This window comes from Crassostrea angulata, chromosome 3 (genome assembly GCF_025612915.1).
Source record: "Crassostrea angulata isolate pt1a10 chromosome 3, ASM2561291v2, whole genome shotgun sequence".
Taxonomy (NCBI): Eukaryota; Metazoa; Mollusca; class Bivalvia; order Ostreida; family Ostreidae; genus Magallana; species Magallana angulata.
Genome location: NC_069113.1, coordinates 18654567 through 18672697, shown reverse-complemented (window position 1 = coordinate 18672697; position 18131 = coordinate 18654567). Strand labels below are relative to the sequence as shown.

Here is an 18131-nt window from a genome sequence, read left to right as displayed (position 1 = left end):
ATCAATTGAAAATCGGAAGAACACGTCATCATAGATGGTACAACTATATACTGGTCACAGATATATTTTACTTAGGAAACAAGATCACTGCAGGAAATGAGGATTCAATGACTATTTTTCTAAATCTAATTTCCAAAGCTACGGGAAAATATGCTGCATTGCAAAACATTTGTTATCAGTAAAGATCAACACGAACACTAAATTAAGGATTTTTGAGATTAATGTACTGCAGTCCTCCTAAATGATGTTGAATCTAGGAAAGTGACGAAAATCATCTCGAACAAAATAGACACCTTCGAAACTAGATGTCCTCTCAGCACCATACGGTATTTAATTATGATATGTAGAATGCACTCAACTTCAACCTCAATGGTAGCAATGATATTGACACCAAATACAAAAATAGAGAAGACAGAAAAAGACCTGAGGGAGGTCAGTTAAGAATGGAATAAGGGACAACAACTGGACATGGGGATAGGTCCAGAGACTGACTCAAGATAACCTACATGGAAGCCACTGGTGATGGCCTTATATGCTAAGGAGCACGAAGCACATAACACTGTCATATTTTATAAAAACAGAAAAGCAAAAATGGTAAGTACTCAGAACAATAAAACCTTTTTGTTTTTAAACAAATATTTAATCATTAGCAAACACTCAGATAATGTACCGAATGTTAGATTTGATTGCATAAAAACATATGACGATTAATATACATGAATTATAAAAGTGCGGTAAAACTCTTCACAAAGTTAGTTTAGATAGATTTAAGATTTTTGGTGTCTTTAATGATGACACAACATTGACAATTTGACAAACACAACAAGAGAAAACATTACATTTGATGGATCCAATGCAAAGTGATTTCGTGACTGATGCAAATGATTATTTTTTATTGACTTTTGTGCTATCACATAAATTTTATCTATAATTACCTATTGTATAATGCCAACCAGCTTTTATTCACGACAACATTATTTCGCGATTTATGTTAGATGATGTGGTTCGCGGCAAAAATTTTCGCGACATAGCCGTATCAACACTAGTGTTGATATTAAATAGATTGGAGAGGAACTGGTTCGCAGCGAGAACTGGTTCGCGGCGAGAAGTATTTGCAACAGCAAGACTCTCGCGAACCTTCAGAAAATTTCTAGCACGCGAATAAAAGTTGGCTGGTTTAGAGAATATTCGTAGCGCTACATTGAACATTAATCATATTCAAAATGATGTGCTCTGTAGATAATACATATTAAGGGTCTCAGATCTTTATAAAATACATTTAATGATTGTAAAAACAAGACGAACGACAATTGATCACGGCATCAAGGTAAAATCAGCTGAGGCGTCTGACTTCTAGCGATTCTCTGTTGCTGATATTAATCTGAATCATTTTAGACAAAACCACCCTATATCTTAAAATAAAAGAAAATTATTAAACTATAAAATTTGAAAAAAATAATTTTTATGATTTATAATTTTAAATTAAAAAAAAACCAGATAATAAAACAACTTGAAACAAGAGGCCCATGGGCCACATCGCTCACCTGAGGAACAATAGTTATGATAAAATCAGCTCAATGGAGTCATAATACAAACTATCTGGACAATGTACAATAATACATGTAGATCCTGTATAAATAAAATCCATTTTCCCCTGGATATTCTTATGTTTATAATCATTAGTCCCTTTTCTAACAGGATGATTTTATAGTCATATCATATGTTGAGTATTGCAGTTCTCAAAAAGATCCCTAACAATAGTTTATATACGGGATATAAACGTACATCAAACTCTGAACCTTCTCATGAGGCCAAAGAATTGTCCTGGGGCCAAAGTCTTAACAATTATAAAGAATCATCTGGCTGATTAGTTTCTGAGAAGATTTTTAAAGATTTACCCTATATATTCCTTTGTTAAACTTTGACCCCCCCCCCCATTGTGGCCCCACCCTACCCCTGGGGATCATTATTTTCACAACTCTGAATCTACACTACCTGAGGATGCTTTCACACAAGTTTCAGCTTTCCTGGCTGATTAGTTTCTGAGAACAAGATTTTTAAAGATTTACTCTGTTTATTCCTATGTAAAACATCGACCTCCCATTGTGGCCCAAACCTACCCCCAGGGGTCATGATTTTCACAAATTTGAATCTACACTACCTGAGGATGCTTCCACACAAGTTTCAGTTTTCCTGGCTGGTTTCTGAGAAGAAGATTTTTAAAGATTTACTCTATATAATCATATGTTAAACTTCGACCCCCCATTGTGGCCCCAACCTACCCCCAGGGGTTATTATTTTCACAACTTTGAATCTACACTACCTGAGGATGCTTCCACACAAGTTCCAGCTTTGCCGGCGGATTAGTTTCTGAGAAGAAGATTTTTAAAGATTTACTGTATATATTCCTATGTAAAACTTCGATCCCCCATTGTGGCCCCACCCTACCCTCGGGGGTCATTATTTTTACAAATTTGAATCTACACTACCTGAGGATGCTTCCACACAAGTTTCAGCTTTCCTGGCCGATTAGTTTCTGAGAAGAAGATTTTTAAAGATTTACTTTTTATATTCATATGTTAAACTTCGACCCCCCATTGTGGCCCCACCCTATCCCCGGGGGTCATGATTTTCACAACTTTGAATCTACACTACCTGAGGATGCTTCCACACAAGTTTCAGCTTTCCTGGCCGATTAGTTACTGAGAAGACGATTTTTAAAGATTTACTCTATATATTCATTTGTTAAACTTCGACCCCCCCCCCCCCCCGATTGTGGCCCCACCCTCAGGTGAGCTAAAAAGGTTAAGTTTACAATTCAATAAGTTGGTTTCTGGAAGAACAGACTTTGAAAATTTTCGTAATAAATATTGACAATTTTTTTACTTTTTTAATCTGTAGCTTTTATATCTGTGTACAAACATAGAATTGTGAGCAAATCTCTGTATCTTGCTTATAATTCGAAGCTTAACACTCAAATATGGTTAGTAAATAGAAATTGTAGGGTAACAATTAAACACAAGAAACATGCACTAGCTACATGTATAACAAATAAAGAACACAATTTATTTTTTCGAAATGAATCATATATATACATGTATATACCTACATATTTCCGTCAGCGATATCAAAATCTATTTAAACTGAATAAACTCGAGAAAATGCCGAGCATCTCAACAAAACCTATTGCATTAATCTACCATTACGCAAAAGACAATGCCGAATTACCGATAGAATGAATTGTACTTCAGTACCCCTACATCAGATATTGCTTACTTTGCGCAGGTAAACTGTTAACTGTTTGATTTACCGAAGTCTCTGTTTTATTTGATACGTAAAAATCACGAAATACAGACGATAGTTCCCAGGTTACAAAGCATAAATAATGAAAACGAAACGAAAATCAGAACAAGCTAACACCAACGTCATGTGTGAAAACTGTCAACGCATTGAAATATTTAGCCTTAATTTACTTCACAAAATCGGCACCAATATATTTTGCATGTTTCAAAAATTTCCCTTCATACGCGAACGGTTGCATAGCAAGTAAATTCATCATAGTCAGATCGACCCTTTTTCGTATGATGTCATGGCTGCTTTAAACAAAGAACCTCGTTTTAGAAGTATGGAATACGAGTCTTGGTAAAATGGGTATGCAAACCCAGGCCGTGGCAAAATAAAAGCCGGGGCAGATCGGCAATCGTCAATTCCAAATACGCATTATTTTGCAGCAATTTTTACAGCGAATACAAATGTACTGGTCCATCAAATATCCCGAAATTTTAATGAGATTGGCAGATTAATACCTGCCAATCTTTTGTTTTGCTCAGACCAAGTCTTGCCTACCCATTTTACCGTAGGTAATTCTTACCGTATGCCGAGCCCGAAGCTATTAAACTGATTGAAACACGCATTTCCTTTATTATTATTTTCGTAATAACTCAGATTTGAATCAGAATTAGCACTTAATTTTTGCAATTTATATTTTCCTTCCCATAAGGATAATTTATGCTAAACTACGTTGAATTGAACTAATTAGTTCTTGAGAAGAAGATTTTTAAAAATGCACCCCCCTTTTTCTACAGTTTCAAGGTTTTCTCCGCTTTGAATACAGATCGGACTTTTATTTCTGCAATTTATATTCGCCCTCACATAAGGATGCTTTGTGCCAAATTTGGTTGAAATTGGATAAGCGGTTTTAGAGAAGAAGTTCAAAATGTAAAAAGTTTACAGACGGACAGACGGACAGACGGACGGACAGACGGACGGACGGACGGACGACGGACAAAATGTGATCAGAATAGCTCACTTGAGCTTTCAGCTCAGGTGAGCTAAAAAGGTGTACTTACAAATCTTCATCTATCTTCACCAGAACAGTACCTTTCCTATTTTTGTCAAAAGCGTTTTGTATTTTATCGTTCTCTGATTTTGGGAACGACACCCATTTGCCTTGGTTAGTCTTCCATTCCCAAGAACAAGGTCTATCACTGAAGTTACAATTTAAGGCATTCTTCCCCTCTAAACCCTCCTTTTTATGTTGAACTGGTGAACTGTTCCTTTTACCTCCCTCTGCCATCTTATCCTTTTCACAAATTTCAGTGTTTTTCTTATTTACATCTCTAGGGTTTCGTATGTTAGATGCTGCACTGGCAAAACCTTTTTTGTTGTATTTGCTTCTTGTGCCTAAGTATACAAGTAAAAAGCAATTTCTAAAAAAAAAACCAATTTCTTTATACATTACATGTATATATTTGACCTCATTGTTTGAATGAAGATCAAATGTGACATACACTTATATGTTTTTTCATTATAATTACTAAGGAATCAAATGAAAAATATTTTTAATATTCAATTTGAGAAAAACACCAAATGGTCATTCTTATTCATATCAGAAAAGTAGTTAAAGAAGAGACCCATGGGCCACATCGCTCACATTAACAACATTTTTGTAACTTTTCAAAGGTTTTTAATATGATCTCTTCTGAAATATTGTTAAAATCACAAAATTCTTTACTACATATAGTCCAAGAATTGATAATCCATAAAAAACAATTCATGAAAATAAGGTTTCTCTTGGGGCATCATCATATTTTAGGATTTAAAATGCATCAAATGACTAATTTTATTATCCTGGGCCTACATGTATAAGGGTGAGAAAATTGAAAAATGATTTATGAATTATTTTTAAAAGTGTAAGAAGGTTAATGTGACCAGATATAAGGAAATTAATATATGAGGATATTTGTATAGGAGTCTCGCAAATTGTAGCATTGTAGTTCTTGAAAAGAAGATTAATACGGTAGTACGAAACACTTTGAACATAAATTTCATGAAATTTTTCTCAAATACTAAACATAATGGCTGAATTTTATGCCAATGTTAATTTCAATTCAATAAAAAGAAAAATAAATCTGCAGATTTATTACTAAATGCAAAAAAAAAGAACAAAAACAAAAAAACCCCAACAAAACCCTGTGATACAGCGTATTTCTATGATTGAAACCTACACTTTTGCTTTTTGTACAATTAAGCTTTTTATCATAAAGACATGTATGAATTGTGTTCCTTTCATAGTAACGCAATCAGTCTTTATGCCCATTAAATTTTAAGGTCCTAGTGGAATGTCAAAGGTCTTATATGATGGCGTCATCTTGGAGTTTCATCAATTTCACCTCCGTCAAATATACTTGAACCACAATTTTTCTAAAACCAACGGTAACATTTTCAATATTTTTGAAAGCCTATTTGAATAACGAAGTCATGGCAATTATACTACTTTCTCTATTCAAATTTAAATGGTATAATTTTTTAAGAGACCTTACAAATTTTTACCTTAAAGGATAATTTATAAGCGCCATTCTTATTTAAATTACATCAGAGACTATGTTAAGTTACCAGTTAAAGTTTATTTCAGCGTGATGAAGTAACATAAATATGTCCTGTATAAATAGCAACACAAACATATGTTATATCTTAAAATGTAACTTTGTATATAAAAAAAACAAAAAAACAAAACAAAACAAAACAATTTTACACCCCACGACAGGAAATTCAAATTGTAGGTTTGAGGTGATATGTGCGAAAATTGTAAGATTCGATCAAAAGATGTATAAATATTTTTAAATTTCATTCCAAAGAACAAACTATTGATATTTTCAGAAAAAATGAATTATAGGAAAATTTAGTTACCTTTTTTCTGTCTTACCTTAAACATTTTCCCTAAATATATTTATCTTGAACTATGAACCCCCTTTTAGACCCTATTAGTGGTTTTGGGGTCACAGTTTTAACCAATTTTAAGTTTTCATTTTATGTACAATCTTTGCTGTATACATTGGCATTTAAAATACTATAATAAATGGTATGTTAACAACATTTAAGGTATATCTACACTTTATCTTAATAGAATGCGCAAAAACACGTGCGATAAAAACTAAAGTCGGCCTTCTTAACTCAAAGTTTGTTTACAGACAGACAGACAGACAGACAAACGGACGGACGGACAGACGAACGAACAGCAGACAGCAGGTGTAACGAAGAATTTTGACCCGGGTTGAAAATTGACCCGGGGGTCATTTTCCCACGTTGAATACTGAGACCAAAGGTGTTGAATAAAGACCCTAATCCGTTGAAAATTGACCCGCATCGTGGAATTTTGATCATGAAACCGGTTCAAAATTCAACAGCAAAGAAGCACAAATTAACGAATCAATATTAAACCTTGAGTTTATTTAATCATAAATTATCAGTTTTTATATATTTATTCTTTAGATATACATGTTAACATGTTTCGACGGGGGGGGGGGGGGGGGGGGAGGGGGATTAAGATGAGACTTAAATAATTATTTTTTGAATTTACATAGTATCCCTTTAAATATGTACATGTAATAACTATTTTATTCATAATAAACTTTTCGCGTATAATTGCTGTGTGTGATATCTATATATTTTTAAAGAAATATTTTTTTTTTGATAATATTAGTATACATGGTTACACGTTAAAATATTCAATTCAGTAAAACTCTTTTTTTTTTAATTTGCTGGAGAAATGTACAATATAAATAATTTTAAAAAATTACAATACGTCATATTATTCAATTTTGGTTTTACGTTCACCTAGTAAATTGAAACTTTGATATTGTTCATTGTAAATTTTCTGAGTGGGTGTAAATAAAAAAAATACAGTATGTCATATTGAGATTTTTGTGTTTGCACCCACTCAGTTTGTTAAAACTGTGACTGTCTGAATTTTGTATTCACATCCATCCAGCCAATAACAGTTTACAAAATGATGATATGCTAACATGATTGTACTCTTTCATGAACAATGCTGTAGTAACTATACCTTGAAAGCCGAATTTTGGTGTTTTATTTGTTCCGTTAGAATAACTTTTGATGTAACTAAATATCATCCAATCGCTAATTTTTTTAGGCATTAACAATTCTGCTTCATGGAATCTGTAGCAAGTTAGCAACCTAATTTTTGTACAGGATGACAATAGAATTTTGCTTTAAAGTTTCTAAATTGCTTTGATCACAAAAATTCATCATAAATTTACTAACAGTAATTGTTTTCGTCAATAAATTGGTAAATTGCATTTTTTGAATAGAAATAAGTAGTAGAAGATCATACAGCAGCGTTGGAGTAGATGATTGACCTTCCTATCACAGCCACCTACATTATTAATTTAATTTAAACGTGTTAAATGTGTATATTATGTGTATATAAGACATGAGGTACTTGAATATTAAATAATTATCTGAATATTTATCATGTATGATTGTATGACATATTGTTGGTAGACATGTTCACTCACACCCATATTAACAAACATACCACCTTCATTTATACCTGCAGAGATACAAACATAAGAATGAGATTTTCATGATCCAGCCCATTTGAAAAGAACAGTAAATAAAAGGGAACTATATATTAAGTAAATATACAGGTATAATACTTAAATAGGTTTAAACAGTGTACCTTAAGAGAATCAAAAACGCTTTGGAGATCTTATATAAGTATAAACATGGGAAACAATTTTACAATTTTATCTATATGAAAAATCAGAACTACCACAAAGTATATAGTTCATATAAAATGGTACACTAATGTCAATAAGTTGTTTAAAAAGTTCGTCTCTTTGTTGAGTGTATCTTGGATATCCAGGGGAAAAATCACATTTCCTTCAGATTCAGACCCACAGTATAAACATCGACTCACATCAGAAAAAAATCCTTAAATAAGTAAGCTTTACTCGCTTTATTCCGTAATTGACGTAAAATAATATTTCCTATTGTCTTAACTGAAAGGTTTGTAAACTCTAGGTATATTTTGTTTTTTAAGTTTTGACTTAATAGAAAGATAAAGTTGATGAAATTTTCTTTATTCCATAATTTACATGTAGACGGAGCAAAGCTATTGTAATAAGTATATAGTGGTAGATAGTAAAAAAGCTAATTCGATCTATGATTATATGCATGTTTAGTAAGAAAATATGATTGAATTCAATCTAACATATCTTGTGGTGCTAAACCATTTATATTCTTGTAGAATATAATTAGTTTATGGTTATCCCTTCGAGATTGCAAGGTTTCCATATTAAGCTCACAATATAAAATTATTTTAGAAGAATTAACTCTGATCCCTGTCACTGTCATGGTTGCTTCAATTTGTACATGTTTAAGCAATTTGGATTTTTCCTTGATACAGCTGCTCCAAACAACATATCTATCAGTTGTATACTTTTCGCATACCTTTTTAATGTGAATACCATTAATATAATTAGATCAACCATCCTCCAACTGTATATTTAGATGCAAACCTACTTTTTTTTAAAATTGATAACATTTTTGCTGTAGAGGGTATATGTTTTTAATTTTGAGAAAATATATTACGTCAGTTGCCCGTGTTTCTAATTTACAGGTAAATAATAAAATTGAAAACTCAAAATATTAGAAATAAATTGCATTTTAAAGAAGAACTATGACTGTATATGCAGAAAATTGGATGGTGCTTCAATAAAGTTAATCAGACAAGTTTATGAAAAATCATTTTTAAGTCGTAAAAAATTAAAAACATGTGTAAATATGTATATGCTGTATATATACGTATAAAAAAAACCCCAGTATATATGAACATTGTTGAATTGCCTTAAAAGTGACGGACAATATGTTTGTTAGATATATTTATCAGAGATTGTGACAAGTTTAAACTTTAAATTCTGTCACATGAGGGAATGAAAACCATGTCATCTATGTCAAAAAATATTCTAGCCCTACTCGCCTGCTCCATTCCGAAGCAAACGGTCATATTCTTAGCTTTTATACATAATAATGTAATGATAAATGGATATCATATTTTCAATCTAAAAACTAAATGATTAATTGGATATATCAGTTTAAAAGAAATTAGCCACGTCCGCATATGTACCGGACAGTATGTACATTTTAAAACTGAAACTTTCAGATATGTGCATGATTGTACATTTTAACCGTGTAGAGTAAGTTCCAGTTCAGATCAAAACTCTGAGGTTTCGGTCAATTCTCAACAGGATCAATTTTCAACGGGTCGAGGACATCAGAGTTTAGAAAAATCTTTCTCATACCGTTGAAAAATGACCCCGGGTATAAATTTCACGATTTTGGTCTCAATTTTCAACGTTGAAAATGACCCCCGGGTCAATATTCAACGTTGAAAAATGACCCCGGGTCAATTTTCAACCCGGGTCAATATTCTTCGTTACACAGGTGATCAGAAATGCTTGCATGAACCTTCAGGTGAGCTAGAAATCAATTTTATAGAATAAAGGACTTGATCATGTTAAAAAAATTAACGAAAATGATGTAATCATCCTTTGATAATAGACACGTTATTTATCTAAGACCAATGAAATATACGGGATTGTTTTGAAAGTTCACTACACACATTACGTTTATTTTCAATCAGAATGTAAGTTTGATTAACACTTGCCATCATTCGAAGCCACCATTTTTGCATTGTTTTTGCTCCAGTCATTTCGTTGTTCTTTCATTCTTCTCATTATATTCTCGTCAAAAGGGTCACTGTTAAAATAAATAAATCAAAGTTTATGATCACATCGCTCATCTGAACAGCAATTACAATTTAATTACGACTGAGCTAAAAAAAATTAGCGCATAAATGCATGTAAAAATACATAATTCTTTAAAAATTTACAGTTTCTATTAAAAAAAAATCATATGGTTACTTGTTACTTTTTATGTTACCTTATTTATATCCGTTTAGTATTAAATTCAATTTTGATCCTTGCATGTCCTTTTTGCAAAATATTAACATACGTTTGCTAAATTTTCAATTTGAAAAAAAAAGATGCGTTGATCAACTAACATGATCATCTATACTTATGAATTCAGTAACCGATAAACTAAAAAAAATGCCTGAATCAGCGTCACTGCTTACACCGTTTGAGTTCTCCTGATAAGTAATTGATGTAAAATAATGAAAAACCTACTTTCATTTCGAAAAACAAGCTTGAAATAGCAAAAATAAGAGTAAGGTGGTGGACACACTTTGGCGGATCCAAGTCAGTGGGAGTTAGCATAAAAATATATGCTTCCAATGAAATAATATTTAATGATTACCTAATTAATGAATACATTTATTAGAAACTTACTTGGATTATACATAGAAGTTGAGAGTTGACAAATGCTGAATAAATGAAGTAAGACAATTCGTTCCTTGAATGCACTTTTTTGTCTTGATAGATAGGAGCCAGCGACCTCTGGCAAGAGAAGGAAATAGAACTTTCCAGAATAGGTAACCAAGAACGCAATTTGACTAATTAACGCCATGGCGAAAAGTTTAGGAAGTACGGGTTCATAATGTATCGCGGGTAGTATTTATACCTTGGATGGAACATATTTGGCTATTACATAAAAGTTAATAAATGAAATGGAACAATTTGATGTGATTTAAGTTTTTATCAAAATAATTTATTTCCCAGGAACGCTGTTTGACTAATTTACATCATGGCGGAGAGTATTGGGCGAGTTAACAATCGGGCAGATACTCTAGATATGACAACTTTAGTTTTAAAAATGTAAATTTATATGCGTTCACAAGCGGTTTTTTTCATGCAATTTAATACCTCGACAGATTGGTGGTAATCCTTAAACATTAAATTGTAAACAAGGAACAGATTGTGTTCCAAGTCTTTATGAATAAATGATGTATGCATTAAAAGGGAAGTTAAATGGGGGGGGGGGGGGTGACCACCCTCACCGATTGCTTTTTTTATTCAGATTTTTATCTAAATTTATCATTTGGGGCAGTGGTATAAACTGTCGTAAAAGTTGACCTAAAGAAATGAATCTATAGAGATGACGTCCTAAATACCCACTTACTGGTTTAGAAAAATTTATTGCTATCAATTTGCAATCAGCTGCAACAAAAAAGAATTAAGGCCACGTACATGTATATATCCAATACAGTTTAGACTTTAAATTTCTCATCCCTCAGCTAAATATTAGGTTGGTTTTTGTTTTCATAATTTCAATTTTAAAGAATAGATTAAGAAAACAATTAAGAAAAAAATAAACACGGTATATACAAAAATGAATAAAAAATGGTTAAACAATTTAGCATTGTGTAAAAAATGTGTAAAGTGAGAATTCCCGCGCTTGCACGGGATATCATCTAGTCCTTATATTGTGTTTTAAATTGAACGTTTCCCCCTGAAAGTGGGGCCTTTTTGTATTAAAGAAGAATTATGATATTAACAAACTCAAACTTTCATCATGGTTGCTTCCGTATAAATTTGAAAAAAAAGTAGGACCGATAATATTTAAAACAACGGCAAACAGAGGGACAGACAAGCAGGTTAACATAAAAAAGTGAGCAGAAAAATCGCGAGATCGTTTAGCTTAGATTAAACCCCATTATAGTCATCAGTATTAATATATCATTGTTGATATGTATTTTAGTAGTTATGAATACTCATTGTTGATTTGTAATTTAGTATTTAAAATTTAATATTTAATCATTAACAAACCATAATGACACATCATAATTTCCATCATATCCAAATCTGTAGTTACTTTTTTTACCATTAGGCCATCGTACCTATAATATAAATGAGTTGCTTTAAAACAGCAATCCAAAGTCATGCATGAAATTCAATTTTCGTAAAATCATTAGTTACTTCAAATGCGAAACATTGATAATAAATAAGTAGACTCATTTATGGACATCGTTTTTTAAACAATTACAACTCAACAAAAGAAAAAGAATAAAATACCACAGATGATTAATACAATTTTGTTATCTTGTTAGTGCTGCAGTTAAAATATATTATCATTATTAACTTGCTTTTACCTAATTTTAATTCACAAACAAGCTGTAAATAAACTATTCCGTATCGGTTCTGTTTCCATGAACTTGTGTATGGTATTCAAATTTTGAGCATACTTATTTACGTTGCTACATGTACTACTGGTTATAACATTCCTAGGCATTGTATGTTGCTTATAAAGTATACGAGATTTAGCAAATAAACTATATTATACTTATCTAGTGTATGCTATTCAAGTGACATTACATGGACAGTCTTGTCGTCTTTCACCCGGTAAACCGATCCAATATTACCCTCACCACCATCTTGGTCAAACCACTTCCAGTCTGGACCTACGTTATAACGCTTACAATGAAACCACTCGCAATATGCAGATATTTGCCAATCTTCATTTTAACTTAATAATGCAACGGTTATAGGTTAAAAGGTTGAAGTTAACCTCTTTGAACAAGACACCCTACTGCAATCTTCTCTCTTTGTAGTAGAATTCTAGGATCGTCGCAGACGACAACATGGGATGCTTGATCATCACCACCAGTGTCATAGTGGTAAGGAAATACCATACTTGTATCCCATTCAACAGAAACGTTATGATCTGTAATAATTTAATTACACTTCATTAAAAGCATGCACTCACGCGTTTTTGTTGATAATACTTTAATTCAATATGTAAAATGTTCCATTTCCATCGCATTAAACTAACAAGCAAATGTTAAATCGTTCATAATGAGTGCATACATTCAAAATGGAATACTTAACAATGCATTGGATACAAAAAAGTGGGTCATGTTGTACAGTACAGGTATTGATTCGTTTCATTATATATCCAGCTTTCATTACCTAAATATGACTGGTTATATAGAACTGTGTTGTGTTTTATTTCGATATGTCAAAATGAAATGCTAAAGTATAGTTGTTTCCTGTAACAATCCGGTTTTTGGTGTAATTTCGTACAAAGAAGGTATGTATACCTCAGTATTGTCTAAACTTTATACTTACAAACAGTCCTATGTCCAACGATTGTTCCACAAGCTTCGGAATCTTGCCCAAAATATGACCATTTAGGTCCTCTTCGAACGCGTGTTCCTATAGGTGGGAGCCTAGAATCCCTCTCTCCGTGTAAATCACTTTCGATGTTGTCCCGTGAGTAGAAATTCATCTGATATGCTTGTCTATTCATCAATATTTCGTATATATCGCTCTGTTGAAGTAATAATGCAGTGATCTGTATCTTCCTTAGACAACAGGTCTTTTGATTTAGCTACAGTACCGATCAGACCCAATCTTATAGAAAACCAACCCCAACTAAACCTTGGGTCTGTGTGGACCAAGAGTAAAGCCAAAGTAAACTCCGAATCATTTTGTTGACCACCCAGCCTTATTAAATGTTCTGCAGACAATGAAATGTGTAACATTATATGTTCTCTCCATTAAAGGGAAGCTAATGTTGCAGGTTTATTAAAAAAACGTAAAAACGGTCAACTCTTAACAATCTTACCATTATCGAAACGATAATATTTATTTTAGAACTTCACGCATACATCAGTTGAGCCAGCTAAACTAAATATGTATCAATGTCTTCAAACTAGAGGTAAAACAATGTCTTAAACTATAAGAATTGGATCAGTGTTTGTAAGAAATAAGTAATGTTTTACCAAATCCGTCTCTGTTATGGATCCACCTCCCCCGATTGACAACACAGCTTCTGTTACATCATCCAAAGAATAATCAACTGTTGGCATTTTGCCAATTATTTTAGAAGCGATAACCTATCAAAAGCATTGGAATAGACATTATGTATTTGTTTATATCATCTTTGATGTTTTTTAAAAATAAATTAGATTCACACTTAACCTATTTAAACATCACATAAAACATGATATAGCAAATGTACAATTTCAATGGATACTTGTACATAAAAATCAAATTACCATATTTGTCGAAAATCTTGCAAACTGTGCAGCCTCGTCAACCTTTAAAAGTTTTCCACTTTTCGATGAATATGCAATTGCGCCTAAGAAACACTATGTAAAGAAGAAACCAATAAATATTCAATGCTACAGTTTTTCCTTGCATGATCTATAATACCACTTATTTACACAATTCATAACTTAATTTTTAGGTAGATCAAACATGTAGTTTTAAAAATAATAAATACCATGTCTGGATCTCTACCAACCGGTACACACACAATGTGAAACGCTTTGCGTATTTTTCCTACTAACTGTAGAATGCTCATTTTCTGAAATGGAATTTCATTTCAAACGTTTATCAGAAAAGAAACCAAACAAAATAGTATAAAATGCTGTAATCAAATGCTGTTAACTTAATTAAATCCCGTAAATATTTTGTTACTTATCAAGATGTTAAGATATACTTCATTTCTTTCGTTTTCAATGTCCTCTGTGAAATCCTTATTGATTGCATGTCCAACAGACATGATAACTAATCTTCTAATGGAAAATGGTCCAACAAGACCTCTTTTTTCTCCTGGGAAGGATTTAAATGTACAGTTTTTTAAATGAATTATACTTTCAAAAGATATAGTTACCGAAAAGAATACTGCAATAAATCTATTGATATTGCAATGAGATAGATAGATATTTATCAGAATACAGATCGCCCAGTGATAAAAACAATTTATATTTGGTAGGTAACATAATTATGATCGATTATATAGCAAAACGTTGATTTTCAATTGATTTTGTATGTAAAACACAAAAGAAGACAACTAAGTAAACAACAATCTTGATTACTGATATTTACAAAAGTAAATTATGTCGTTTTAAAATTATTGGTGTATGAATTCAATTACTATCTCTCAGGACGTCCACAGCTAATTCCAGGGCTTTGCCAAACAGTGATGGTCCTTCACATACTGTGTCATCTGAAATCATTTAAATCGGCAAAACAGTAGACATATACGGGAAATCAAGGTAAATTAAAACCAAAACATATACTCACACTGCTACAGTGTCTGAAAGTTGTAATTGTCATGAAACAATGGTAAATTACTCTTACCTAGTAAGTGTAAGATGGTATTGTAATCTTCGGAGAAGTTTTGTACAATATTAACCTCTCTTCCAAACGTTATAACAGCAACCTTGTGAGTTACCAGAGGCTGATTCGCGTAACCTATAATTTATCAATGCCTTCAGATACAATGTTATACATTTAGCTTTTATATGCATTTATTACAAAAATAAATAAAGAACGTAAATTATGAAGTCTTTTGAATTACCAAAATCCTTATATATTGTTTGATGAATACAGTACATGAACAAATAATCACATTACTTTTACCCTTAATTAATGAAACAAAGGCCTCTTTCATTTGAGAAAACGCTTCTCCTTTCACAATGTTTGATATATCAAGAAGAAGAACAACAGGCACTGATCCATATTTACGTTGTGTCATTGCTGATTTCTAACTCAATAAAAAAGTAGAACTTCAATTCAATAAATCAGGATAGTTAGATATATTTACAAAAATATCTAGTAACTTGGTTGCTCTTAAAAAAAAGGGGGGGGGGGGTCGGCTATATTGTACATACCGGTAATTATGTTGAACAAAAATGTTAACATTTCTTGAACTGACATGACTAATTAGACAATTAATATAAAATTTAACATGTTGTTTTTATGCAAATTGCGCCGCACACAATTACATAACAACGCTTTTTTAATCAGTCAGAAAAAGCTGTAGAACTGCAGTTGCTAACTAAAACTGAAGATTTAAAAATCTCAAAAATATAACAGGAGGCTATTAGTCTCCACTTTACAAAACATTTACTGAGGGAAAAGTTGAACTTAAATGTGCAAGGTTTAACTTTTGTCTTAACAAATGGTTGTACACAATTAACACTAATGACTTTCGTTCATATCTTTAAAGGTTTAATTTAAGAATGCAGCTACGCTTTGCTGTTTGATCTTTTGACTACAGTTTTCGTCAGTGTTTGGCATACACAAGTCAGTTCAAGAAATGTTTACCTTTTTTGTCTACATTTACAGAATGACCTGTCATCTCCCTTAAAGTGTTTTAAACATAAAGGGATTTTAACATTGAAATACTGTAAACCTTTATGTTAATTTTGATGAAATATTTATAATAATGAAATGCTTACTTTACACGTCTCCTATCGGCTGTTATATTCTATTAATGGACACGATTTTAATTGAGCATATATAGCATTTAAGTCTAAAATATATTTATTTCCTTATATGCTCGGTATTTTTTTAGAATTTGGATTACTATACAATATAAAGTTTGATCATTTTTGTTCAAGCAACACAATGTTGGCTAAAATCCGGTATGTTTTCCTTTTTACATTGCATTTATTTTCGGGTTTAAAATAGCATTATATTGATGATGAACAGCTTAAATCTAAGTTGGATTTGTTACTCATTTGCATTTCGACAATATCAGTATTAAACTACATTACATGAACAGCTATGGAACAACCATTTTGTCGCATTGTCTTTTATTTTTTTATTTGATGACAAGCTACCATGTACTTAAGTTAGGATTTCTAGGCCCCTGGATCATGAAGCAATCTTAGACTTAAGCCTTATATTGTTTACTATCTTAATGTGTCTTGATTAAAAAAAAAACAAAATTAAAATGCAATTAAAATTACCTTGATATAATGTTGTTAAATAACAATTTCAATCATCATTTAATGATAAACACTCATTTTATGACTGACTGAAATTTTCACAGGATGAATGACCATCTTTAAGCTCTTCTTAAAGATGACTTTAAGGTGCTTAATAGTAGCTTAAAGACGATCTTTAAGCCACCTTTAAGCTATATGTGTTGCTTAAAAGTGACTTAATGAGAGTGTAAACATGGCTTAAAGGCAGCTTAAAGTCTATCTTTAAGCAACCTTTAAGGACAACTTATAGGTCCTTAATGTCCAAACTTTTTTAAGCCACCTTTAAGCCACCTTTAAGCCATTACAATTTTTTTTTAAATTCAATGTTGTGCTTAGTTTAACAACAAAATGTATTAACTTTATAACAGAAAAGGTATTAAAACGGTTTTTGCTCTAGAAAATAAAATGAAAAAAATTTTCTAAACGCCCATGACGAGGATTGAACCCGGTGTTATATAGTGCCTTTTCCCCCTAGCCATCTCTCCCCCCCGGAAAAATGGCTATATAGCAGTTCTTCCCCCCGGAAAAATGGCTTTATAGCAGTTTTTCCCCCACGGAAAGCTGGCTATATAGTGGGCTTTCCCCCTTTTTATAGCCAGATTACCCCCACAGAAAGCCTACTATATAGTGGATTTCCCCCCATTTTTACTTTCTGGCCATGTTTATTGCGGACCATTCGTGACAATAATTTGCAATAACTGATATGATATTAATTTCTCACAAAAAAGGATAATTATGGCATTTATTAATACATAGAATAAAATACATGGTTTTTTAACCCCAAATATGAATTAAGGCATGCGCCTTTATAACATGCATGTGTAAATATCGTTTATTTCACCTGTTCTCACCCCTTTTTGGAACACCTTTTACACGGATTTCGGAATACCTCGAATCTTTTTCCTCTAATCGATGCTTATCTACAGTTTTGACTTCGACGTTATGAACACGTGAGAACACATTTGAGTAAAAATACGCCGGTTTGGAAATTTAATTTTTTAATGTATTACCATCAATATATAAGCTTCTCCCTGGGAACTAACTGACCAATCTTGACTTAATTTTATAGAGGAATGGAATAAAAAGTGGAAATGTATTACTCCCTTCGCCCAAAAGGCTATCAATTTTAAATTGATACCGTTAGAAT

General features: G+C 32.1%; 1 protein-coding gene across 1 annotated transcript; it reads right to left on the bottom strand.

Moving 5' to 3' along the window:
* Positions 1 to 518: 518 nt before the first annotated feature.
* On the bottom strand, positions 519 to 16482 carry LOC128178484 (uncharacterized). The gene is made up of 15 exons (XM_052845679.1): positions 16454 to 16482; positions 15633 to 15756; positions 15351 to 15464; positions 15145 to 15216; positions 14707 to 14819; positions 14488 to 14571; positions 14261 to 14353; positions 13985 to 14098; positions 13329 to 13530; positions 12769 to 12924; positions 12576 to 12661; positions 12030 to 12100; positions 9971 to 10062; positions 4350 to 4683; positions 519 to 1412 (listed from the first exon to the last, which is right to left on the bottom strand). Exons 2-15 carry the CDS (start codon positions 15745 to 15747, stop codon positions 1334 to 1336), a joined length of 1725 nt encoding a protein of 574 aa, XP_052701639.1. The 5' UTR covers positions 15748 to 15756; positions 16454 to 16482; the 3' UTR covers positions 519 to 1333.
* Between the last annotated feature and the right edge of the window lie 1649 nt (positions 16483 to 18131).

Coding starts and splice junctions, on each gene's coding strand:
- LOC128178484 (XM_052845679.1), bottom strand. CDS start 15,747: ATGACACAACGTAAATATGGATCAGTGCCTGTTGTTCTTCTTCTTGAT. Junction 14,820..15,144: donor TGTGGACGTCCTGAGAGATA/GTAATTGAATTC, acceptor AATCCTTCCCAG/GAGAAAAAAGAGGTCTTGTT. Junction 12,662..12,768: donor AGGGTGTCTTGTTCAAAGAG/GTTAACTTCAAC, acceptor GTTATAACGTAG/GTCCAGACTGGAAGTGGTTT.